This window comes from Electrophorus electricus, chromosome 17, assembly GCF_041902795.1.
Source record: "Electrophorus electricus isolate QZ-2024a chromosome 17, ASM4190279v1, whole genome shotgun sequence".
Classification (NCBI taxonomy): domain Eukaryota; kingdom Metazoa; phylum Chordata; class Actinopteri; order Gymnotiformes; family Gymnotidae; genus Electrophorus; species Electrophorus electricus.
The window spans coordinates 17976269-18003446 of record NC_137513.1 but is presented as its reverse complement, the minus strand read 5'-3'; the positions used below and the strand labels follow the sequence as shown (position 1 = coordinate 18003446).

At 44.2% G+C, this 27178-nt stretch overlaps 2 protein-coding genes across 7 annotated transcripts in view; one reads left to right on the top strand and one right to left on the bottom strand.

Annotated features, from left to right (window-relative positions):
* LOC145651818 (uncharacterized) overlaps window positions 1-9544 on the bottom strand; it is a 32445-nt gene extending 22901 nt beyond the window's left edge. The window contains exons 1-2 of the mRNA XM_081700042.1: window positions 4469-9544; window positions 3887-4024 (exon numbers count right to left, since the gene is read on the bottom strand). Of these exons, the coding sequence (XP_081556168.1) occupies window positions 3887-4024; window positions 4469-4633 (303 nt within the window). The 5' untranslated portion in view covers window positions 4634-9544. The remainder of the gene's footprint in view (window positions 1-3886; window positions 4025-4468) is intronic.
* nrip1a (nuclear receptor interacting protein 1a) overlaps window positions 1-26945 on the top strand; it is a 30333-nt gene extending 3388 nt beyond the window's left edge. Inside the window, exons 2-3 of one of the 6 annotated variants that reach the window (XM_027024336.3) lie at window positions 21460-21613; window positions 21803-26945. In XM_027024336.3, coding sequence (XP_026880137.2) covers window positions 21829-25188 — 3360 coding nt within the window. In that variant the 5' untranslated portion in view covers window positions 21460-21613; window positions 21803-21828 and the 3' untranslated portion in view covers window positions 25189-26945. Of the gene's footprint in view, window positions 1-9594; window positions 9656-9721; window positions 10026-11949; window positions 13440-15305; window positions 17040-21459 lie in introns of those variants that run through there. The other 5 variants (XM_027024335.3, XM_081700041.1, XM_081700039.1 and 2 more) reach the window with 5 other exon arrangements.
* The last annotated feature ends 233 nt before the right edge of the window (window positions 26946-27178 follow it).

Genomic DNA, 27178 nt, shown 5'->3' with positions numbered 1-27178 from the left:
AGCTCAGTATGGCTGTTATGAACAGTTCAGTCATTCAGGTCTTTCAAGATATCAGCAGTTTGGTGAATTTAAAAGTGGCTTTATGATGCTTCACTGTTTCTGGACTATTTCTAGCCTGGTTGTCTTTAATAGAGATCCATGATTGACGAGTTCTAGGGATTTAACAGGGAGCTGGCTGATGGATTGGTGCCTGGCTGTTTCGGGCAGACTGAATGCCTGCTCTTGGCCCAGCTTCTCTGAGTATCTCTAATGGCCACTGAAAGAGAGGCCGCGGTGGTTCCCGATGCAGCAGGCTCAGCATAATTGCAGGCTCGGGAGGACATGCTAGGGGTGATGGTTAAAGTGGACTTAGGGCTGTTATTCAACGGCACCTTAATTTAACTACCCCGCAGTTATATTGGGCAAAGCCCACTGAGGGAGGAGGCTCAGCTGAATGCCAGTCATCCTACACCCATACACAGACTTTTGAAGGTTATGGGCCCGTCTGTATCTAAGGCCCGACGGATTGATGAATGTCATACCTCCTACCCCTAACCCCATATCCGACCTACCCCACGTCCCCTCATCGAGCAGAGATGTCTGAGTTCAAGGCCGCTGGAGTGCTGTCCCTTTTAGGGAATGGAGTGGGGGTGGGGTCGGGGGAGAGAGAGATTGTCCTTCACAACTTCCTAGCTGCCTGTCTTTTCTGGAGTCTTCATAGCTCACAGAAGGGCACTGTGTGGCCTACAATAAGCCGGAGCCGCAGAGCACTTCACTATTACATAATCGTGCGACTGACACCGTGCGGGCATTTGTCTTTGGCCTCCGTGAAACAGGGTGGGGCAGTGATGCGGACAGACAAGGCATCCCAACTTCATTACCTCTTGCTCTTCGGAGGACCTCTTTAGAAATTAAATTTGCTCAGCAATTAACTAAAAGGGGATTTTTTTTTCCAGAATTTATGAATGACTGAGAAGATTGATATATGGTGAGAGATAGAGAGTGAAACGGTACACAGGGGCATTTGTTGAGGAAGGTAAAAGAGGGTTATGGATTTACTGCCATATTGAAACAGCTGTTTTCCTGAACATGTAACAAGGTTGGAGCATGAATTAGTACATGTACTGGGAACATGACACCATATTTCTCTACTATATTTTCAGTACAGTGTTCATTCTCTGAGACATTGCAATGTGTTGATGTCTACGGGGTTGTGGCATGGAATGGTACTAATTTCTGTTCATTATTATCATATTGGCAAGGAGACAAAATGCAAACAGAACATTGATTCTGATTGATGCCTAGATTCCAAAGGCTTCCATTCCATGATTCCATTACTTCCATTAATGCAATTGTACATACATCAACTCCCACTGTGAAATTATGGAGAAACATTTGGGAGGTTTTTTTAAATGTTGGACATTTTATTTCTATGTAATTCAGTGAACTGTGCAGCAGTTATGCTGGTATCGCTTACTATGCGTGTGTTACTTGATCCTATAGGGGTTAATTAAACTGAGTCCATTCATTTAGAACATATGGTGAAGCAAGATTATAGATTATACTAACTGTATTTAAATCCTGCTTGTGTCCTGTTTGGGGGATCTTAGGATGTGTTTATACTTCACATGGTTCAGTTCCCTTTGTCTGGCCCAAGCAACAAAAAGGTTCCTTTGTTACATTTTAGTCATGGTTTGCTTAGTGTTCACACACACAAACTTACAATCGAACCAAAATAAGTTTTTTTAAAAAGTGACACGTATGATAGTCTATGGTCTTAATTCACTTATGGGGGTTGTGCATACTTGGTGATATTTTTACCTTCTGGAAACACAGCTAGGCAGGGTAAAATGGATAAAGGAGTCAAATCAGCACCAGAAATTCCTCTGCTGCACATACCAATGATGGTACGCTACAAAGAGAAGACCTTGTACATGTCTAATGCCTGTACTGAACTGTAATGGAAAACATTTACATTTTTTCAGTGTATTCTGTCCTTTTGCAAACCGTTTAGCCTTCTGTGTTTGGTTCGTTTTGTTACCTTTGGTTTGTCTGGGTTCATACTTCAAATGAACTGCATCAGAATTTGTTAGAAATCTACCAAGATTCACTTGCTCAGGTGGTCTTGGTCCACTTATTTGATGCGCACCAAAGTTCGAAAGGAAGCATTCATATTTACTGTAATGAACGGAGCAATTGCACCAGGGTTCATTTCAGTTGAACCAAAGCTACTAAGTCTGAACACACCCCTAGAAGTCATGTTATTTCAGACCCTCATTTCTGCTTAAACTCTGAGCAGGGGTACATGTCTATGGCTCTATTTTACTGCTGACCTGTATGATTTTCATAAGATGAGTCCAATTTTTGGCCAAAAACTTGGGAAAGAGGTGTTTAACAAGGCATTTCAAAGAATGTACTTTGTTTATATGGTCGTCTTCAGCAGGATGTCACAGCTGAATGCTCATCCTGTATCAGCTCTCTTAAATATAGACACAGAAGAATCATATCTTTACCTGAGCAGTAAGAGATTTGCTAGGATCCTTTAGAAGCCATAGAAAGAGTCTTTTCAGCAGGACAACAGATTCATGGATGGTTTGAACAGTCGAAGGCTGCTTGCCGTCAAGAGCTGCATTGGTATTAATGTGTGGGAACTCCTTCGCTCATGATTTGAGAGGGTGCAAGTGTTGCTCCATGAATCACTGCACTTAAGAGTTAGGCTAGGCTAATCTGTTGCTGAGCAACAGTGGTCACCCTCACACCATGAGTGGGTGTGTAGTCCATGGCGTTACCCAGGGGATGGATATTTATGTAATTATTTATCTATCTATCTTTCTAAAGTTCAGGTCATAGCCCATTGTTTTGCTCTCGTGTGGGTTGGCCCTCCCTGTTTGGGGACAGGGGAAGGAGTCCATGGTGGAGGATGGGTCAGACGTCCCAACGACAGCTGAGTAAATATTACAGTGCTGTGCTTTCCACATGGCACTTTGATATGCTAATGCTTGGCCTTCTGAGAAAGGTGGTGCCTTTAGTCTTGGAGTCTTTTGTAAACCTGTTTTGGTTTTTATGGTTTTCATTGGCCTTTTAGATGTCACTTTAGATTTATCAAATGGCTGCAGCTGTTTAACTGTTTGATAGCCAATCGTCTCGTGCCATATTGCACTTCTCTGCTCCTGTTAAAAGAGCGTACAATACTACTAGACTGTGTGTCCCTATCCTGTAGTGGTTATGTCATGATGGACCTGTTATGTGCTGGTTAAATACAGGCGTCCAGCCTGATCCTGAAGAGCACATTGTTTTCCTCCAAGCTGAGATAATGATCTTCCAGACCACTCTGGGCCAGCTCTTCCATGTTCACTGGTGTATTTTTAGTGGGCATCTCCAGCAATGGTCCCTGAAACCTGATCCAGATGGCTCTGTTGAGTGGATAAAGGGCTCTGCGCCTTTGGAGAGTGTCGCCACTGGTTCAAGGTTGTTATCCAGCATGGGAGTCACATCGAGGTCAAGCTGGGTTTAACATGTTTTTGCCAGAACAAATAGGCCCAATATCTTCTGTAAGTCAGCAATGTGGGATAATTATGAACATGGCACCTTCTGAATTGGGAGAAGGCATGGAAAAATACCTATCCACAAAGCTTTGAGCTTTCTACTTGCAGCCTTGTAGAAAACACGAGCACATTTGGAAAGTGTCCATGCTGGCTGCTTTAAATGAATTATCAGTGTTTCATTAATTAGCTGCTTGTTATTTAGCACACAGCAAAACCTTATTTATAAAGGTAACATATTATTCCCATTTTCCCACAAATTGTCACATTGCCTTGGGTCTAAATGAAATGCCTATGATGTGCTCTGTTCAAAATATCGCCAAGCTCAAAAACCACAGTACCTATCTTACCTTGTCCAAACTAACCTGTTCAGGAGGGCCGCTTTGAGTGGCCGTTCCATTAAATGATGAGCCACCGCTCACCCCACCATGCAGTGTGTCACTGTGAGTACATCTTTGTGCTGCCATGGCAACTGTTGAACGCAGAGCCTGGGAGAAACATGGCTGCCCAAGAGACACATCAGTGCGACCATATATGTTTGAACCAGAGTCAGACCCCGAACAAGTTTGAGAATCGATTATACAACAGGATGTTTGAGTTTGATATTTCTTTTAGTATATTTGTACTTTGCCTAAGGTCATATGGTCTTGCTGGCTGTGGTGGCGGTGTCATGGAAACCCACTGCTAGCGACTCAATATCTACACCTATTCTCTCAGTTAATTTTCACGTTGTCCTTGTATTGATGACGAGATGTTCCTTTTAAATTAAACTAACAAACTAAATAGCATTAAAGTTATTGTGTTAACATTGTTAACGTTATCCCGCAGCAAGTAATGGCAACAACTTTTGAAAATTACATCTAGTATGTGTTACCTCAGCTAATGTTGGCTAATGCTAAATGGCAAAAGAGAAACACAGAATAAATAGATGTTTTTAAAATACTTACATTTGCCTTGTATGCAGTTTGCCACGTACAGTCAGTTGCCACAGACAGTCCCTCTTTTAGTAAAAGTTTCATTACCAGTCCTGCACTGACCCAGGTTGGAAAACCAGTCAGACTCAAAGTAGTTAGCACACACGTAGAGGTTTTTGCCGACTGTAGCTGGGACATTGCAATCAAAAATAAACTTTATCCACTCAGCTCTTCTGTCCTCAGAGGCTGGGGGCAGATATAGTGTTTTGTGCTGGGTTGTGCAGCCAACAACAGAGCAGTTCCCATGCTTAGCTTTTAGGTTCGATGTAATGCTACTGGGTCTGGTGCATGTGGGGACCGTCGCAAAGGTAATTCTCAAGCCCTGGGTGGAAATATGGGGGAGGGAGCATAATTCTAATGGACCTGTGCCTAACATAGGAAGGGGAGTCAAATCTGAATGACTTGTTGAATCCCATGATTTCTCACCTAGGTAGCCCATAAAGTGACTTATTTAACTGTTTTTGGGTTGGTAGTCAGTCCAGTATGTGCACAAGCACTAGAAAACTGATTTGGGTTGTTTTGTTTGTTTATTTTTATTTATTTATTTTTAAATAATATGTCCCCTTAAAATATCTCCCTGAAGACTTGCCCGCTGAGATTATGGGGTGAAGTCTTCTCTTAACCTCGGCATGGAGAAGGTCAGAAGGCTTCTAATGGAGTGTACAAATTTAACTCTGTTTGCTTGAAGGGTAGAGGCTCAGCATGGAGCTTGTAGGCTCACTGCCGAGTACAGCGTTCATTTGAAGCATCAGCATAATGGAAGTGGAACACGGACCCAGAACTGCTACGCTCTGTGAAAATCATCTGGGCCAAAGGGGCACAAAATGTGTGGCACTCGTCTGATTGCTAGAGCCTGCCGATAGCAGAGTGAATCATATTCGCTTGACATGATAGTAGGTGCCTTTTTGTAGGAGGAGGATTATAGCACTACTACTTCTTTTTAGGTAAAGTTTCGAGTGGCAGCTTTTAGCCAAATATGCTTTCCCTGACAAAGAATGTGTTGCATAAGATATGAGGGGTGATGAAGCCGTCACCTTGAATTCAGCTGGTAAATTCCCCCCGAAGCCTTGGAGACAAGTTTATCTCATTTCACGATGCCAATGTCAAGCTGAGGAGAATTTAAATGGTCTGAAACAACCTTTTTGAACTTGTCAGCCGTGAGATGCCGAATGGCGTGCAACCCTTCGTGAACTGAGCTAAAACTCCAGTCAGCTGCAGTGACACCATTTCAAACATGGTTCAGCGAATCGGCTGTTTATCCACAGCGGCTGAACGCTTCTTTCTGTACCAACTTTCTGTGCCATTGTGCTGCTTACATAACGCTGTTTAGCGGTTAGTGGTTGACGCTCTAGCCAGACATCTGACAGAAGTGCCTGCCCCTCCCCCCCTCCCCCCATTATTCTCTTTTTCTAAACCATCTGCCCTTTTTTGTGGATTGACCTTACTGATTAGGATGAGATTAGAGCTGACCTGAAAACATTTGAATGCCGTAAATAAGGGCAATGATCTAATTAGTGTTTGCGTCTATCCGCTTACGTGCTTTGTGTGGGTTAGGTGGAGCTAGCAAGGAGAGATGAAGGTGATAAAACATCCAGGTTGCCCGTAAATGTGATGAAGACTGGAACAGTGCTGGGCACAGCCGTTAGAAGATGTTTTATAGCGGTCCTGCACGTTCCGCCTACGAGGGGCACGCATGCGCACGCGGGCGCACACATGTAAACCTATCTATCAGAGAGAATTGGCATGCATGTGAGTGATGGGACCCACTGCTGTCATGAAAACCACAGTGCCCTCCGCACACATGCAGACATGGCTGCTTTCCATTGAAATAATGAAGAAGCTGTGATGGTCTTTCTTTTAATGTAATTAGTCATAGCAGAGTAGCCGAGCTGGGTCACTTGGTTGTGCTCACTTGGCAAATGACATGGAGACATGAATATCTTGCTGACGTGCAATATCTGGTGGGGGAATGCTGAAACCTGGCTTGCATCGCATTCACAGAAAAATAAATAGTATTTGGGAAACTATCTATTCCATGTCTTGTGGTTTGTTGGTGGTGGGCTTAAAACAAAGAAGAGAAAATATCGTTGTTTAGATTTTGAGTGATCCCCCCCCCCCATTATAATCACGATCGACGGGCCACTAATATGCAAAGATCCTTTGTGTGCCCTCCACGCTAACAGATAGTGATGCAGTCCTCTGTGGCTCATGGAACAAAGCAGAAAATATAGTTGCTGGCTGCAAAGTACTGCAGCGGGTGGCTTTTAAAATTCTCTTCCCTTTCAGCACGCGGTAACCTTGCGCTCCTCTGACTTCATCCCCGAACAATGTCAGATCCATGTAGATGAATATAATTAAACAGGCGCTTATCATCCAGGCGGGGAAAAGTTTAGCAGTGGGTCAGCCTTGTTTGCCTCCCAGTGCTGAAGGTCAGGGCAGGGTTGGAGCAGCAGTTCGCAAGCAGGAAGGTATGCAGGAGAGGCAGTGAGAACACACTGCAGTCCAACACAAGAACATTTTCCAGTTCACAAAAAGGCTATTTTTATATGCACTGTCTGTTTACACCAGTCCAAGACACTGGGGGAGTGGCATTTGTATCCTGCTGTATTAATGCCCCCAGATTATAAACTGGCCTCTGCTTAAAGGAGAATTGGTTTCCCACAGAGAGGGGAATAAAAAGAGAATTTAGCAAATGTAAAAATACAGGTTCACAGAAACCAGACAAGACCAAATGATTGACTGCTGTGTTTGTTCAGACTAACGAGTTACTACTGTCTCCTAAACAGACATAGAAAGACAGAGCACAGGACCCTGTCATGACTGACATAGTCCAGACTGTTCCCAAATTTTTGATTCCTACAGTCACTGAGGAAAAACACTTCTCTTAGACGCTGTGTGGCACAATATGTCATTAAAAAAGGCGAGGGATTTTCATAGTCAGAAAGAATCCTCCGCCATTAGTTGCTTCAATTATCTCCGTGCTGATTGGGTGAAGCGGGCGAAAGAGTGTGGTCGCCACAGTCCTTGGCTAGAAGCACTATTTAATTAAGATGTGTCTGTCTCACATACAGTCTGCCTGATAAGGGTTCGAAAACGCATCTGGCCATATGAGTGCTTGATCTCTTTTCACTGGGGTTAATGAAGGTGGGCCCCTTAGAGTTGTGTGATAAAACTCTCTGGAACTTTTCTTTTGTTTGATAAAAAAGAAACAGGATCTGACCTATTTTCTCTTCAACAAAACAAGACTTAATAAGCCTTGGCAACTAAGTTTGAAGAGTTTGGCTTCGCTTCAGTATGTGGGGCTGTGTATGCTGTGCTATAAATGAACAACTTTCCAGGATATTTAACAAAAAAAATAAAAAGTACATTGTAAGGAGAGATTAAAGATGTGCTAATTCTATGTTATATTTTCTTTCATAGATAAGAACTAGGGACACTGAAAGCAAACTTAATGTTGTTGTTTTTCAAAAGTAAGCATGTAACTGTAAACAGCTATATAAAGAGTCCCAATGAAAATTGATCACACATGTTTACGATTAGCATATTTCATTCCATTTCTTGTACTGTGATGGTGACATTTGGTCTCCTGTGATGTGATATTCCAATCCACGAGTGTAATACATATTAAACTTTATAACGTGAACATAAAAATGAATTTCAATGTGAAATGGAGAATAAACATTTGGGTTTGAGCTGTTTTGGCGAATAGTGTCAGTTGTTTTCTGAAGGAAGGTGCTCCTGGGAGCTTTTTTTTTAAAATGGTGTTAAACAATAAAGGCTCTGTCTCTGACATCTAAACTGCCTTCACTGAACTTTAACAGGACTTGGTCCTGGTATCATATTTATTATAGGTCATGAATTCCTTTTTTACTTACACAAAGGTCACTTCAGTGCAACCCCATTGAATGGTTGTAAGAATGTGAGGTAATTATCCACCCTTTCACAAGTTAAAGGCCCTTGATTGAGTTGCCTTTGAAAAGCTTGGAGGTCACTTGCCATGGTCTTCTTTTATGAAGCTATTCAAACTTGGCTCCTCAGTCCAGGTTCACCTCATCACTCTAGTTTTTATCAAGACACTAGCAGTCATTCAGTGCAGTTCCATATAAATATTTAAAAAGTGTATATCAGTGGGCATCCAAAAAAAAAGACAGATCTGCTTGATAGCGGATTCTTTTTGTTCATTTGGATGAGTGAAAGGTTTTCGTTTATGGATCTTCAGGGGGAAAAAATTGCCAGTTTTCACCATGTAAGCCGTATTTTTATCCCAAGAGCCAGTTCGCAGAGTTAACAAGCCGAAGAATTTGGTGTCTTTTTTTGCAGCTGCCTATCCTGCTACATTTTGACAAACCTGTGTACTCCTTGCTTTCAGTTATTCCAGGGAATAATGTCCAAGCATCCCATGGGGTGCTGTAAACGTAGCCAACCCGAAGGCGTAGTATTTGTAGCTGAGGTTCCTGGCAGCTTGTTCTTGCCCCATACCAGAACGGGATGACGAACAACGCTGAGTTCCTCCATGATTTTGCCACGGGTGGGGTGAGGAGGGAGAAGGTAGCAGGCCCTCCGGCGTGCAGGACAAGAGCAGCTGGTTGCCAGTCGGCGGAGCAGTCTAGAGTTTCATTCGCCAGGAGCACCAGCTCCGTTTCCTCGGAAGGCGGCCCTGCACCTCGGAGAACTTGTCGTCATTCACGTCATGAATGTTCTGTCGTAAATGGTCTCCCAGAAAAATCCCCCCCCCCCCATCGTCTTGGGTGTCACTTCACGAAGTGTTAACGTAATACTGCACGTACTAATTTGTGTCTCACATTGGATTGGTTTCATCTCTCTGCTGTATCAAATCTTGTTGTGTTGTTGGGTTTTTTGTTTTTTTTTTGTATTTAATCTTCCTTCTTTGTCTGGCAAATATCTCCCAGTTCTATATTTTATTTTTGGCCAGATGGCTGGATAGCCGTTTGACTCGGACAAGGCTTAGGGTTAAACATCCACAGCCTCACTGAAATGTTCCATCACAGATCTGATAATCCATGCAGCCGTTGGAGAAAAGCAGAACATTCGAGACATCCATCAGGAAAGTGTGAGGGTTTTTTTTTCTTTTCTTGCAGATGCTGTTCAAGGGCGACTGCAGGCAGCGCTAACCTCACTGCGTCTCTGACGCGACTCAAGGTCACACACGCTCACCCCCTGACATTCAACTATCAGAGAGAAAGCGAGAGAAAGGCGCAGAATGTGTGTGTGTGTGTGTGTGGAACACAATGGGGGAGGGGAGGGGAGGATGGCGTTGCTGTACAAGTCATCTCTCCCTGTGTGCTCTGGGCAAACAGGAGTTCACTTTGCACTGGCTAAGCGCTGCCAGTGACTCATTTGCTCAGTCGTTTGCCTTCATCCCTGCCATGTGAGGACAGTCTGAGACGTGATGTTCCCTGGCGGACGCTCCACGTCCCTGCCTTCACGCGGGCCTAGCTCGGAGTTTATACTCCTCAGATACTTTCAGACATCTTTACTGGTAGTTTTTGTGGGCGAGTAAACTACGGAGGTGAGTAAACTACGGAGGTGTGTAAACTACGGGGCCAATCCGAACATTTGACCTCGGCGCTGCGGAATGCCTGCGTCGCAGCTTATTTTGTGTGCGTGTGTGTGTGTGTGTGTGTGTGTGTGTGTGTGTATACACACTCACTGGTGACGGAGGCGGAACGAGAGTGCAGGCCTGATGGCAGGGAGCGTGAACACAGCTTAAAGAGACGGGCCCTCTAAGGGTTGCTGACTCGTTTAGCTTCAAGCCTTATGCCTCACTCTCCCCCCATTAACTTCCTAATCCTGCCTCATTTCTGTTCATTAGCGCCGGTCAGAGAGAACCCTGCCCACCACTGACAGGGCACGCCCAGCCAGGCCGCATGTGGTGGGTAGGCGTGTTGCCTCATCCCAGGACCATGTTCATTACTTTTGTCTTTTTCAAGTCCTTCAAAAGTGCTTATTGTTATTTAAGTGGAAGCGTGCGAGAGTGCGCAGTCAGCGCTTGTTGAGCAGGGCAGGTCACGGCATGAAGAGCAGGCCTGGAGCACGTGGTGAAGGGGCGGGGGGGCAGCCTCAGTACTGGGCGGGGCTACTATTCGCTAGCTAACATGGCTAGCTGAATCATATCAACAGTGGCCCCAGTGGAATGTGTTGAATATGGTACGCTGTATGTTTGCTGCCATCTGGATAGGTCAAGAGGTCAGAACAGGGAACACAAAGGGCGCGCTTTGCTGGCTTCACCTTAGTTTAATGGCGATACCATTTTTATGTGTGTTGTAGTGCCTTCATATGTGTTTGTCTGTTTCTGAAGTCGTTGCGTTCACAGTATGTTCCACCATTTCCTCATCGTGTGCTCCTTTTCCTGCTGTGGGTTAGAATCTGTTAGTCAACCCTGCCTCTTCCTCTTCCCATGTGAAAAATATCGTTTACTGTGTATATAGCACCTCTATAACACACATTTCTATGATTTTGCAAGGAATCTGCTTTGAAATTCAGCAGATATATGGGCATATCATTGTTGATTCAGCAGAATTGTCCTCCTGTGTATCATTCACTTGGCCTCTACGGCTGAAGAAGTCAACGCGTTCGAAAGTCAACACGTTTGAATCTCGCTAGCGAAAACAAACTAGCAAACTTTCTGAATTTCCTGGAAACTAGACCAATCTTAAGACTCATGGCATGGCAAATATTTAGTAGCCCCAGTCGGATTGTGTTGTTGATGTGATATGCCTTACGCAGGCCGTTTTGAGATGGCACAGAAACACCAGTGAAACCGTAGATGCTGACGAGTATGCACTAGGAGACCACACTGCCTACAAGAGGGCATTTCCTCCTCTGCTTGCCTGAAGCACTTGGGAGGACTGGGGAGATGTTCTAGATCAGACAGATGCTCTCTGCTTATAAATGTTCCGCAGTTAATTGTTTGATGATGAAATGCAAACTTCAGCAGGGAGTTTCAGCTGTGCGATTTATGCGGCCACCACACGCTGCTCATTGCAGGTTATCAGGCAAACCTGTTTGTTTTCTTTGATTTCGAATTAAAGTAGTAGTTTCAATTTTAAGTCGCACAGAGAGTTCCTTTATCTAACTTGCCTTCAGCCGTGTTCTGTCAGAGCCTGGTCACATCCTTGAAAACTCTCTGTTCTTCCGTGCTCCCAGTTTTGGCTCTGATGACTACAGAGACTCAACTGTCTTATTAACTTCTCTCCCATCTAGGGAAAAGGCAGGGGACCCAGGCACCCTCTTCTTTTAATGTGCTGGCATTTCTTCAGTCTTTTAATTAAGAATGGAGAGATTATTCAGGCTGGATTCAGCTCCCTCTCCCTTCCAGCAGTTTCATTTATCTCTGATTAAACTTGTAATATTCCATAACTATACTTTCCTTCTTTTTTCGGGGCCATGGGAAGCACTATGGGATGGTGGTGGGGGGGGGGGGGGGGCGTCTGAGACAGAGCGAGGAGAAAAACCCGAGGCTTATGGTAAAGGCATGGAAAAATGTAGAGGAAGGTGAGCACATTCCTTTCGGAGGATGCCTGCCCTTGGTGCGTCGTCAGCGGCTTTCCGGGGCTACACTCCGGACACCAACGGCATGCCTGCCTGGCGCCTGGTGTCCGCATGCGATTATCTAAGAAGGGAGCGACAGCGAGAGATCTATGGGGTTGCCTTACTGGTGTGATACAGGTCTCAGCACGACAACTTGAGCTTGGCTCGTCAGTTGAGCATGACACTGCTTGTGAACAGAGAGATTTTATTATGGGCCAGATAAAGTAAGAGCAAATTTGGCACTCCGTTCTCTCCCTCCCCTTCTGGGTGGAAATGGTTAACATATCGCTGTAATTGGCACCCACAGCTGCTTGTCCTTTTAGTAGACAGAAGGGTTTTTTTTTTTTCTCTCTGCACCTCCCACCCCCCACTCAGTCACACACACGCACGCACACACACACACGCGCACAAGCACGCACGCATGCACACACACTTTCTTACTGCTGTACCCCTGCTTTGTGTGACAGCTGCCTAATTGGGCATTCTCCAGTCGTAGCGAGGCTGCCTCCTCCGGCCCCGGCTGCCGACAAATGGCAGTGGATTACAGATGAGGACAGAGTGACCCGTTTGACCTTCCCCCAGCAGGGGGTGGGTGGCAGGGGGGAGGAACCAGGCGGGGGCCCGGTTCTGTGCCTCGGGTCACTGGAGGATGAGGTCGTGAGAAGGCGGAGGATCTGCCAGGTGGCCAATGACAGAGTGTCACATGACAGTAGCCTGATGTCAGTATGTCAAGGACGCAGCTAGTGCCGTTAGTGCAAGTGACCCCCCCCCCCGCCCACATTCATGCACACATGAATGTGTTTTGCTCCTTCTTGTGTATCGCACTCCTCTCTCTCTGCCTCTCTCGCTCTGTTTTTAGGCTAAAATAGAGAGTGAAATGAAAGACAGTCAAGGCCTATGAGTGCTTTAGTTTGTTCATCTTGTTTTCTCTCTCTCTCTCTCTCTCTCGCTCACTCTGTTCTCATTTGCATGTCATTTTTCTCTTTCTCTCTGTCAGTCGCTTTTTTTTTTTTCTCCTCTCCACCCTCCTGCTGTGTAGGAAATAGCATTGAGGAGGTCGAGTCCTTCTGTTTGAGAGTGATAATGATGCTCGTTATGTACTGAGTAACCCTTTACTGCTCCGGGTGTGTTTTTATTGACATAAAGGGAACATTGCATTACCATTTCCTATCAAGCCTAGTTGTGTCTTCTGAACCAGACAGCCTTTACACGGTGGATTACGGGACTGTGATGCCCGCGCGACTGCATCTCTGGATTTTTCTGCCTTTTTGTCGTATGTAGTCTCCACTCTCCTGGCCTGGCGACGGACTGTACTATTGCTGCCACAAACAGGACAGGAGAACCTGGCACTCATTCAAAGCACAGACGAACACTGAAGCGCACTGAAGCCCAGGTACATCGTGCCGATGCTAAACCAACAGCAGGGCCCTGCACTGAAATTCCAGAGAAAACGGAGGCCCCTGGTGACGGCACGCTTCTTTACACTTCCACCCAAGCGTCGCTAGCTTAGCAAATGGCAACGTAATGACTCTAAATGGGCTTTTCTTCTGCTTATAATTTGTCGCGTTTTAGAGCTTGCTGGAGGTTGAGCCGACCCCCCCCCCCCCACCTCCCTACTGGGTGGGTGGGGGGTGGGGGTGGGATGTGGGGAAAGGAATTCACTGCTAAGTGCTGCAGGGTAAGCTGAAGTAATAAAGGTCTTGTCCATTCAAGCATCACAGCTTGGCTTAGCTTTCTTCCCTGAGCAGAGCGGAGAAGCCCTAGTCGACCTCTGTTGCTTTCTCTGGTACTTCTGTGTGTGTGTGTGTGTGTGTGTGTGTGTGTGTGTGTGTGTGTGTGTGTGTGTGTGTACACACACACACACACACACACAGGCTCCTGTGGTATAAAAGTGAGTGTGTGGTAACGGAGTGAAGCATCCTCTAAGAGGGAGAGTGCCGGCTTTCTGAGCACCCAGCCTCAGCCTCGCTCTTGTCAACCTGCCAACATGCAATATCATTCAGGCATGGTGGACTGCCATCACTGGTCCGATCTGATGAAACATCCCTGCCGGCGGAGGCTGGCTTTTGTCATGAGTGCAGGAGTATAGTGGGTGGCTGTGTGGATCTGTGCATGTGAAGGAGTAAAAAGACGGTAAGGTGTGCGTGCCTGCGTGCGTGCGTGCGTGCGTGCATGCGTGTGTGTGTGTGTGCGTGTATGTGTGCATGTTTGTGTGTGTGTATGCGTGTGTGTGTGTGTGTGTGTGTGTGTGTGTGTGTGTGTATCGAGGGCATGTGTGCAGCACACAGAGGAGGAGAGTGGGCGAGGGTGTGTGGGCAGGAGGCAGAGAGCAGTGGTGGGGTTACTGCAGGTTTAATGGTGACCTTGTTCTGCGTGCACTTAGATGCTATTCAGTGCCGAGTTGCTCTGAGCAAGCCCTCTAATCCCACACTAACACAGCCACACACACACACACGCACGCACACAGCCACACACACACACACACACACACACACACACACACACACACACGATTAGCGGCAGTGGTTATCTGCACAGAGGACAAGCTGCTGCCCTCTGTGTGCTGGTCAGGACTCGGGCACACTGCAGTGTCAACCCCAGGAAGAGAGACAGTAAAGACAAAGGTGGTGGAATGCACACACCCACACAGAGAGAGAGAGAGAGAGAGAGAGAGAGAGAGAGAGAGACTGGCTGTCTGAGGTAGAGCCAGCAGCGGAGACATATTAGTATTCAGACCAGCCTTTCAGCCTGCGAAGCAAATTGATTACTACACCATACCTGTTCTTGGCGTCCCTTGGCAAGGCTGTAGGTCTGTATACCAGGCATGTGCTAGTATGGCTGAAAGCTTCCCTGCCTGCTTCCTGTGACCTTTGAGGGTCTAAGATGAGAATAGTTACCAGTGTGTGCTGTTTACATTCTGACAGCTTGTAGTACTGTAGGTTTGTGCACTGAAGCTGTGTGGTGGTTTATCTGATGGCATCAGAATGTACAAACGGTAAACTTTTTTGCACAAATGCATATTGTGATGCATTGCAAAACTGATATTAATGGCATCTGTCTTTATACTACTGAAATGGTTGTGATGTTTCTTTTCAACATTTAAAATGTGTAATGTGGTAATGGCTACTCGTTACCTGTTAGAGATGCTCCCCAACTAATTTATGCAAATGATATGAGGAGGATACAAATAAGAACTACTTTTTTTTTTTTTTTTTTTTTCTCAAACAAGCTCAAAAGAACTTTTTTGTGTACAAGCTTAGATTCTCTTCTGGCTGTTTGCTCAATGCCTTGGGGATGCAGATACCATAATCTTTACAGGATTTTTGCATTCACTTCTAAAAAACACAGCAACAGTCAAACATGCTGGATAGCATGTTAGGCCATGTAAATCACCAATTCAGTTTATCACTGCTTGAGTGGTTTTCTGCTTGGAGATCCTTCTGTTGATCAGTAAGAGATTAGGTACGTGCCATGCAGATCAAACCAATCTGGAAGATGTTTATTTAGCGAGAGGAAATTGCTGATGACATGGGCAGAACTGAACCTACTTGCGCTGAGCCCTTGTTTGCGTGTGGAGGAATCCACATCTGATTGCGATTGGTATCTTCTCTGACATGGGTTCTGCATTAAGTAGTGATGTGGAGTATGTTGGTAGCTCAGAGGAGCCAGTTTGCTCTGACCTGCTTTTGAAGTGAGAGAATAATCACACATATTGAGTGTTATGCAGCAAATGTAATTTTTAAATATATTTTAAATATTTTCTTAGAAGTTGAGTCTACCATATGCAGCTCTGTGAGCTTATCTAAGAAAAGTGAACTACTTATATTAGTCATTTTCATTTAGGCAGCATCCACTAACGTGTATAGGAAGCGTTGAGAGATATTTTGCCTACTCTGAGTTGTCTTGTCCCTGATTGCATCATGCTGGGTCAAAATAATAAAAAAAAATCGTCCTCTTGCTTATGGGGCAATAACTATTCTCAATAACAAATGCGTGATAAAGCTACTGTATTTTGTTGCTTGTAAAATTAGTTATTTAGGTAAAGATCTGGAGAGATTTTCTTGAAGTAGTTTACCTTATTAATGGTCATGCTCGGTACTCCTCAGATAAGTTCTTATGAATGTTTTCATATTACTTACAGCACATATCACAGTTATCTTTACATACAGTTCACAACAATTCAACGAAAGTAATAATTTCCTGCTTGCATGTTTCTGTGTGTGGTCTGGGGCAGATCTGTAATTGCTAACCTATTATAGTTCGGGACACTATGTTCAGTCTCTCCACATGGTTGGATCCACTCTGATAAGACCGGCTCTGAATCGCTTACACAGGCCAGCTCTTAATGCGCTAGCCCAGTTCTGAGGAATAATCATTGTCTAATGGTCCCAGACTGACTCCCACAGCTACAGCAGTTTTCCTCCAGGAAAAGCGGGCCATTTCTCACAGACAATTAGGAGTAGGCTGCAAATATTTTGGTTGTTCTCTCATCCTGAATCTTGTCTGTAATCAGATTTGGCCTCGTCTCATACACTGACTTCAGTAGGTAGTATCAGTTTGTTTTGATGTGGTAAACATCGGAGGATGGTGTTGGGTGGTGGGTAAAGAGCTGACCTTGTGTGTTCTCAGCACTTCAGACAATGACACTCCTCAGTCGTATATCTGCCAGTGTGAGGGCGGGGCATGCAACTGTGTTGAAAGGATATTGGGAGGAGTCATGGGTTGGAGGGCGTGGGGCTTGCTGCTCAGGCTCCCTCTTCGCCTGGGCTTAGCACAGCTCATCCAGACCTTTTCTTAAATCCAACAGCTGTCTTTGGGCCGTGGCGATGTGGGTCGCACCCCCTCTTCCTCCTCCCTCCACGTTTAGTCTGCACATTGCCACCGGAATGCTTGGGGGGGGCACGTGCACGCGGACCGGGAAATATTTGCGTGGGACCCCCACCGTGCCTGGTCGGAAGCAGGCCATGGCGACCCGGCCTTGAGCGGCGCGTAGGTGCGTATAACTTCGCTCACCCGGAGCTGTCTTTGGCAGCGGTTTGTCGCAGTTCTGCGGGCTCACGTGCCTCCACGCAACCGGAGGACGGTCATGGCGTGGTGTCGATCACGTTGACCTCGGGGCCGCTCTCGTTTAAGGCCGGCGCCACATCTGCGCGGCGCAGAGCTGTCAGCCGTTCTGTGTGAACGTGCAGAGCGAGGGCGGGTTTGTCACTTTTTATTACGACCTAATGCTTTGCATTGGCGCCAGCTGTTACATCAGCTCAAACAGTCCCGGCTGAGCGGATGACCTTGACTTCAAACAGGCCATGCAGCAGGTTTGGCTTCTTTTGCCTCATGCATTTTAAATAGCATAAATGGATTACGATTTCTGGGCTGTGGACTTAAATCATTATATGTTGTTGTTTTTTTTGTTTGTTTGTTTTTTTTTGAGGAAAGGCGTAATTAATCTTCTACCTTACTGTTGAGAAATGAAGGATCCTGTCCGGATATCAAGATCTTTCCATTTATATCAGGCTGCTAATTTTTTCCCCCCAGGCCACAAGTTCAGGGATGTCTTCACCCATCTCTTCTGGTGATAATATCGCCACGTCACAGCCCTGAATAGAACAGTTGCCACAGGGTCATATATAACCAACATTTTGTTCTGGCACTGTTCACACCTCTTATTCATGCACGTTCTCTTGCTTCTCGTCATTGTCTCGGTAAAAGTGTGATTAAAGATACATTCCCAACCTAAACCAGCTGTGTGAAACAGAAGCGGCTAATGTTTCTGTCTTTGGCATGAAGCGGTGCCTCTGCTTACATGTTTGAGTCATGGAGTATTGTTTCACACATTCGTGTTGTTTCGGCTTAACAAGCAAAAGAAGCCTATTGACATAAGCACTGAGTGAAGTGTCAATATAGTCTGCATGGATCGATTAAATCAGCCTTCTCACACCTTTTGACATACTAGCAGTGCTGCTTTGACACAGTAACAGAATAGCATTCAGTTACTGCTGTACAAAAGGGGAGATTGTTCCAAGTCTTAAAGGGCTGTTTTTACCTACTCAGAACTCTAGCTAAGCATTTCAGTGCAAACTACACGCTAAACTCCTGATGTTGAGAGTTGTGTAATGGACTTGTGGTAACCTTGCAAGGCCAGTGTAAATATAAATGCCTTGCAGTCAGGGTATAATAATCTGTCACAAACTACACAGAGATGCTCCCCCGTGCTTCTAGGGTTATCTCAAAGTAACAGGATCTACCGCAAAACTCGATTCGTTCCTCTGTTTTAGGAGTTATGAGCCTATAAAGGAGATTGTCAATCAAACCCCCTTTGCCTTAGTAGTTAGACAAGGTCAGAGGATCTCCCTCCCCTCCATGGTCCCCAGAACGCAAAGCCAGCAAAGGTGCCAATTAGCAGTAGCGAAAAGCCGTGGTTAGCTGTGACATTGCACTGACTACTGAGCTTTGACAGGGTCAGGCTGGTGTGTGTCATACTACTGACTAGAGGCCATGTCCATCTTGCTGATGACTCCACCATTTCCTAAACAGAAAAGTAAAAACTGTTGGATTTTCATATGGAATTAATGAAATGAATCATTCTGAAGGAAAGACTGATTAAGGGTCTTGTCAGGAAAGCTGTCAAACCTGTTGCAGTTTTGGTGGTTGGGGGGGGGGGGGCTTTTGGTCTATGGTGTAGCATTTGAAGGCACTTTGCTAAAATACGTCATCCTACCCTTTGGTCCTAGCTCATGGCAGAGTGTGAACTGGAGGTGGTACATTTTGATATGGTGTGATGGGAGTGGCAAGAGGAACATGACAGTGTGGTCGGTCGGTCGGTCGGTCGGTCGATCGAGAGAGAGAGAGAGAGAGAGAGAGAGAGAGAGAGAAACTGACTTTAGAAACCTTTATTTGGTCCCTCTTTGAATTATCTCCATAACCCTCTCAGGCCACATTGTGTCAGGACTTGCTGTGCTTTACTTACACACACATACTGTGATGTGAAAAAGTGTTTGCCCCTTTCTGATATCTTCTTTTGCATGGTTTCACACTTAAATGTTTCAGATCATCAAACAAACTTAAATATTAGACAAAGATAACACAAGTAAACACAAAATACAGTTTTTAAATGAAGGTTTTTAATAAGGGAAACCCCTCCCCTCCCCTCCCTACATGGCCCTGTGTGAAAAAGTGATTGCCCTCTAAACCTAATAACGGTTGGGCCACCCTTAGCAGCAACAACTGCAATCAAGCGTTTGCAATAACTGGAGTCTTTTACCATGCTGTGGAGGAATTTTGACCCACTCATCTTTGCAGAATTGTTGTAATTCGGCCACATTAGAGGGTTTTCGAACATGAGCCACCTTTAAGGTCATGCCACAGCATCTCAAGCGGATTCAGGTCAGGACTTTGACTAGGCCACTACAAAATGAAGACTTTGGTTTTCTTAAGCCATTCAGAGGTGGACCTGCTGGTGTGTTTTGGATCATTGTCCTGCTGTAGAACCCAAGTGCGCTTCAGCTTGAGGTCACAAAACAGATGGCCCAGACATTCTCCTTCAGGATTTTTTGGTAGACAGCAGAATTCATGGTTCCATTTACCACAGCAATTCTTCCAGGTCTTGAAGCAGCAAAACAGCCACAGACCATCACACTATCACCACCGTATTTTACTGTTGGTATAATGTTCCTTTTCTGAAATGCTGTGTTACTTTTATGCCAGATGTAATGGGACATACACCTTCCAAAAAGTTCAACTTTTGTCTCATCAGTCCACAGAGTATTTTCCCAAAAGTCTTGGGGATCATCAAGATGTTTCTGGCAAAACTGAGACAAGCCTTTATGTTCTTTTTGCTCAGCAGTGGTTTTCGTGTTGGAACTCTGCCATGCAGGCCATTTTTGCCCAGTCTCTTTCTTATGGTGAAGTCATGAACACTGACCTTAACTGAGGCAAGTGAGGCCTGCAGTTCTTTGGATGTTGTTGTGGGGTCTTTTGTGACCTCTTGGATGAGTCGTCGCTGTGCTCTTGGGGTAATTTTGGTCGGCCGGCCACTCCTGGGAAGGTTCACCACTGTTCCATGTTTTTGCCATTTGTGGATAATGGCTCTCACTGTGGTTCGCTAGAATCCCAAAGCTTTAGAAATGGCTTTATAGCTTTTTCTAGATTGATAGATCTCAATTGCTTTGTATGTCATTTGTTCCTGAATGTCTTTGGATCACAGTATGCTGTTTAGCTTTTGAGGATCTTTTGGTCTACTTCACTTTGTCAGGCAGGTCCTATTTAAGTGATTTCTTGATTGAGAATAGGTGTGGCAGTAATCAGGCCTGGGTGTGGCTAGAGAAATTGAACTCATCTTTCCAAAGATGTGATAAACCACAGTTCATTTATGTTTTAACGGGGCGGGCAATCACTTTTTCACACAGGGCCATGTAGGTTTGATTTTTTTTTTCTCCCTTAATAATAAAAACCTTTTAAAAAACTGCATTTTGTGTTTACTTGTGTTATCTTTGTCTAATATTTAAATTATGATGTTTGATGATCTGAAACATTTAAGTGTGACAAACTGTACACTTAATAAGTCTTAAAAATAAGATATCAGGTAGGGGCAAACACTTTTTCACACCACTGTGCGTGTGTGTGTGTGTGTGTGTGTGTGTGTGTGTGTGTGTGTATACACACACACAAGAAATGGGCAAGTAAAATTCTCAACAGTACTGCTTTATTAAGTATAAATCACGTTTTGAGACTGATGTTATCAGCATGCCTCCCCGGTTACACATGGATGATGTGGAATTGAAAAGGCAGGCACCTAGCCAGTCTGCTCTAAATGTAAGCAGAGTTCTGACCTGGCAGTTGTGTGGGTTACATTGGAAAGAGTTCTATCAAAACATTCAATACTCTTTTGGATACCACACTTTGTTATTTTTGCTTAATATCTGTCAAATCAATCAAGGCTCTCTCTGTGCTCTGTGTATTTAAGGCTAATGGGGTCTGGCAGGATAATGCTTACTGCTTTACTGAGAGTTTATTGAGGTAGAAAAAGCAGAGGTTCATTACTGACTTTGAGCTGGTCTGCCAAGGATTTTGTGATATTCTTAATAATCCATGACCATGAGTTTATGTGTGAATTGATATCAAATTGTCTCCATGCTCGCTGTCCTTTTCTAAGTTGTCCTTGTACATAAGTAAACCCTTTATTTTAGGAGCATGATTGTGAGAACCTGGCTCTCTAATAAGATCCCTTTTTAAAATTTCCACAGTGATGTTATAGTGACCGTGAAGGTGTTTGTACTCTCTATTTTAGTGATTCTATATTTAAAGCATCTAATGGCAGGTCATGCTGATCACGAATAGTTAATAAATGTTTTGAATATGTTGCCTGGTCTTAATGTTGCCATTATTTTAATTCTGTGTTTTTCTCTTTCATTGTGCAGGGCCATCTCCATCTGTGCCTGTGCTCAGGAAATCAGGGTATGGGCAGTAGACTAATTTTAACACTCAAGATCTAGAAGCTAAAAGTTACATGCCCAAGGATTTGGGAGCTCGCATGGATCACAGGACCATGGCCCTGTTCATATCTCAGCAGTGGTAACCATAAGTTAAACCAACATACTTTACATGCTCATCTTCTGTAGTGACGGGCAAACACCCTTTTAAAGTTGCATTTGACTTCTCATATCTGCGTGGATTGAAAACCTCTGTTTTGAAGCTAAAAGCCATTAGATCTCTAGGTGGAAAATAATTGAGCATTTATTTTTCCTCTGTCGTGGTGGCCAGCCATAGAAGGGACCATAATATTGAACATGACTCATGGGGAAGAGAGTGGCCCTGAGACGCACCAGGATTCTGCTGTTCTAACATATCTGGAAGGCTTACTCATGCATCGGGTAGCAGGAGCACAAGGTGCCAAGGCAACACAACAAGGTGAGGCTGGCGGTGGCAACGAGGACCAGAGGAACAAAGAGCAAACAGGACTTACATTGCCTAGTCATAGTGATCAACAGGACAAAACAGCTGCACATGGAGGGACCACACAGCATCTCAAAAAAGCTCGTCTACTGCGCTCAGAAGCCTGGACCGAATGTGAGAGCCAGAAGAGGTCGACGGCTTCTACGGAGCTCAACGGGCAGAAGGAGGAACTCCATGGTGGGATGAATGGTTCCTCACAGTGTAAAGGAGAGAGCACACTTCTGGCGAGCCTGCTTCAGTCTTTTAGCACGAGGCTCCAGAATGTTGCTCTATCACAGCACATTGTTCAAAACCTGATGCAACAGAATGCCTCTAGTCCAGTCAGAGAGCCTGACCAAATAGACAAGGCATCCGAGCACAGCCCTGGATCTGCCCCAAGTCACTTCAAAGGGGTGACGGGAAATGCCAGTGTGCAAAATCACAGCATCAATGAGTCGTATGACCACCGACGTACAAGCCAGAAGAGGTTATCGGAGTCTCCAATGACACCACAGCACAGCTCTCGCTCCCCTTCTTCAGAATCCTTGCCTTGCACCGAACGTCTGAAGGCTGTGGCCAGTCTGGTAAATATCAGGTCGAGCCCTGCGCCTTCACCCAAACCCAGTGTGGCATGCAGTCAGCTGGCTCTGCTGCTTTCTAGTGAGGCTCACCTGCAACAGTATTCCCGGGAACAGGCCCTCAAAGCTCAGCTAGCAGGGCGATCAGCCAGTGAGAGGCTTGCAGCCATAGCCACGCAGCAAACTCATGAAAAGAAACAACCTATGACATCTGGGCAGTCTCAGTCAAACCAGGACACACTAAGCTCCTTACACACCAAAAATGGGATACCTTCTCAAATGTCAACAAACTCCAGTAGGCAGAGTCCAGGCCTAAGTACAGGGCAAAGTAGATCAGAGGGTTCTGTGACGAGAGCACATCCATTCAGAGAGCGACGACCTTTTGAGAGGCATGGAAGGCCATCGCAGAACTGCAGCAGTCTGCTGCTTCAGCTTCTGAACAGCCACAACACACCACAGCGACTCACTTGCCAGGGTCACATGAAGGAGGATGTCAGCATCTTCTCCAGTCGAGACTCTCCTCTGTTTTCAGACAGTGAGCACTCAAATCCTGCCAGCAGCCTGCCAAAAGACAGTAGTGATGCTGAGAGCACTCACTCTAGTTGCTCTCCTATTGACCTTTCCTTAAAGGGCAAAATAAACATCCCAGCAACACTCTCTTCATCTTCTTCACCGGCACGGGACAAGGTCACAGAGTCACCCAAAAACAAGTGGATGTTGAATAACTCGCCTCCAAAAGGCCCTGTTGGACACCAAGAGGTACACACTTGTCCGGAAATGAAACCCCATCACAAGGTTACCCTTTTGGAGTTGCTTCTTGATCACAAAAATAATGAGAAGGCAAATAAAGGGCTGGATAATCCGGAGTTACAGCCAGTCACGGTCCCTAAGGTCAATAGTGTATGTACAACCACTCAGACAATTTTTTATACAGGAAGGTGTAAGGACACAACGGAACTAAGCCAAGTCTGTGGAATGAATACTAGAAGTCCCAAAGTACTGCCAGTGTTGCCCCAAGGCAGAGATTGCAATACTCGTACATCTCCTTACACCCTTTACAGCTCCCCAAATCAACAATCTGTCCCTTTGGACCTGTGTAAGACTAAAACCCCTTCAAGTGGTGCAAGTGTCAAAGAAACAGCATTCAGTGCTAGTAAACTGCTGCAAAACTTAGCCCAGTGTGGAAAACAAAGTGGAACAGCTTCACCAACATCTAAAGCTCCCTTGCCTCCATTTAAAAGGCAGACTCAAGAACTTAAAACATCAAGTTCTGCAACTGTGCTAGAAAGACTTGCTGCACCAGTTAACAAAAACAGCACCCCGACAGGGTGGGAAGGAACACGTGTGAAATCGCCAGTTGTGGCAGAACCTACCCAACGTGGCTCAGAGATCGAAAATCTCCTTGAACGGCGCACTGTCCTCCAGCTTCTTTTGGGGAATAAAACGCAAAAAGATAGATCCACCAATAAGCGAAAAAGAGATTCTGGAAGGAGCATTTCAGCAGAAAGGCAACCAAATCACTTAAAATGCCACAGTAATTTGGACAGACCCTCACCAGACATTTCAGTCAAAACTGAGACACTGGACGAGGGTGAAATGTTTAACAATGGCAAAGGTACAAATCGATGCCAGAACATATTAGCAGAATCACCTAAACAGAGCTTCCATACTCTCAATCAGGGTACAGTAAAGCAGGAGCCACTATCTCCAATGGCAGTCTACAGAGATGGTCTTCTATCTCATCTTTTGCAACAGCAGTCTAGAACATTAAAGCCAAACCCTTTAGAGGACTCAAACAATGGCTACATCAAAGAGGAACCAGCAGAACAGCAGGGACCAACCATCCCAAAGAAGAGAAAATTTTCAGTTGAACCAGAGGACCACACAGAAGTAAGCCAGCAAGGAATTTGTACTAGCTCTGGCAGCCAAAAAAACAAAAGCAACTGCTCAACCTCTGGAATTCCAGAGGCGAAAGAGACCAGTGATCCATCCAGCCCCCCAGAGGCAGACAGTCCACCAGCTAAGTTTCCACCATGTGAATCTCCAAGTAATGAAAATCGTGGATTCAATGTTCTGAGGCAGCTACTTCTTTCTGACAACTGTTTGAAAGAACTGTCCCAGTCGAGGTGTATGTTTAGTCCAATGACGCATCCCATCCTAAATGGGAGTATGGTCGAACCACTTAACAATGGTGAGCTTCAAACCTTTAATCAAAATCAAAGCCAGAGCCCCAACAAAATCTCTTCAGTAAGAACAGGTATAAATAGACCAGAATCTGTCCCGGACATCCAGGCGACCCAAGATCCTTCCAGGTCAAAACCTGACATCACCACGCAGAGTGACTCAGTTAGTTTGGTCAACGGTGACAATACAATACAAGACCACCAGCGAGACTCGCCACGCTTGACTAAGGCCAACCCTATTTTGTACTACATGCTCCAGAGGAGCAATGCACATCTGTTTAGAGACAGAGGGGAGCTTGAACCAAGGTCAGGACAGTTCAGGGCACAGATGATGACGAAAGACGAGTCAGAGGCCTTTGACCTCAAAATGAACTTGCAACAAAGCCCACATAATCACAGTGGAACTCATAGCTGTGAATCCCCACGACTGAATGGCTCACTGAAGAAATCCTAATTGTGAAGTGGTAGAGGAATTAGAACATGCTTCTCTATCTTCATTCTCCTTCCTTATTTGTATTGTAGTTTTGTTGGTCGGGTTTTCATGTAATTTATTCTGCTTTTAGTAAGATGATGATAATCCCAGTACTTTATTTCTTGCTTTTGTTTCCATATTGTGATTATTGTCCTCAAAAACACAATGACATCATTAAATAATCAGCATTCTAATTCTTACATTAGTGTCACTAGCTCCTGACTATGTAGCTAAATGTCCTAATGAAAACAAATAGTTTGTTTCTTTACATGGTTGAAGTTGAGTTTTGAGAGTAAGTTATTTTGCAATAGTGCAGGTTGTTAATTAATTGAATTGCAACCCCCCAATATTAACATTATAATGTGAATTATAATTTGTGATGCTGCAGATGGATAGATCTTGAACTGCTGATTTTGTCATTTTAGACAGAAGTGTCTTTTTCAGACAGAATTGTGCATTGCTCAATGTAGACAATTTGTTCACCATCGTAGATGAACAAGGTTCATCCTTATGATACCATGATATAGTACATGCATGATATGTGACAATTGTACACTTTGGTATTGGTGTTTTTTGTTGTTGTTGTTGTTTTTGCTTTTTAATTTTTTTTTCCCTTTATTTTGTGACTAATTTGTCAAGTGCTTTACAATGACTCAGCATTTTAATGCAGCAAGTGTAGAGATTTATACAGCACCCTATAAGGAACAAAAGAAGGTACAAAAAAATAAACTTGACTACTAAAGATTGATTTTTGCTGAGCTAAAGTTTAAGTTTAATATGATGTTATGAATAGGTCTTGGCATCAGCATGTGCCATGAATGTGTTGCATTTTGTAAGAAATTTGGATTGTTGCATTAAGATGAGACAAATCAAGCCTGCCAGACATGCAGAGAGTGTAGTAATTACGGGCAGGACGTGGTGTTTTAATGAAGGAAGTGTTTGGTATAATTGCCATTCACCACATATGATACAGTATGGTCTTATATTTCACATATTGGAATATAACAAGTTATTTTTGTCCCCTTGATCTTAAAGACTCGTTCTAAAATATATTTATGTACATACCATAATCTTTATCTTTATGAAAGACAGCTATTTTATATGGATGAAAAGAGAAGCATTTTATTTTGAAATTTCCTAAAGAGACTTCACAGTAATGGCTGTGTGAATATGTACATACTTTAGAGGATGTTTTTGTCCTTCTTTTGCATGTGTCTCTTGGTAAAATGACAATAATCCGTTCTGCAACATGTTGTGTTATGTCAGATATTCAACAAGTACACCAATGCCTGTTGCATGCAGATGCATGAGAAGGTTCCAATGTATAACTGGACATGGGGGAATTCAAAGTCTTAAGCATAAATATTTTGTCATGAAGCCCGATACGTAAAATGTATTCTGTCTGTTTACTTTGGGAAATAGACTGCTGAGCAAAATATTGTATTTGAACTTTTGAAACAGATGTGCATATGAAAATATTTATTTTCTTTTTATTCTATTTTATTTTTTACAAGAGAAAAACCAAACAGGTAAAACAATCATGTCATGTACAGTACAGCGCAAGTATGGATTACTTTGATGTTTCACAGATTTAACTTGGTTTTAAAAAGAAATTGTTTTGGAGCAGGCTAACTGCAGCATATTGAATATTATTGTGATATCATTTTTGAAATGTATTTGTTTTGGTGTTTACTTGCACAGATTTTGAATAAAGTTCAAAAATGCACAATTAGAACAAACCTTTTCTTTACGTCTTTCAGTTCCTTACATGAGGTGAAGCCATGCTGTTTATTTTCATTGTTAAAGAAAACTAACCTTATGTTGATATTTTGGTTTATAATTCAGACTGATAATCCTTTCAAGTGAGCAAGGTTTATTACATTAACATTATGGATGCATTTGTTCCCAGCTGTAAAACACTTCTGCCTGTCTGACACCAGAATAGAATACTTTTTTTTTTTTAGTGGGCCTT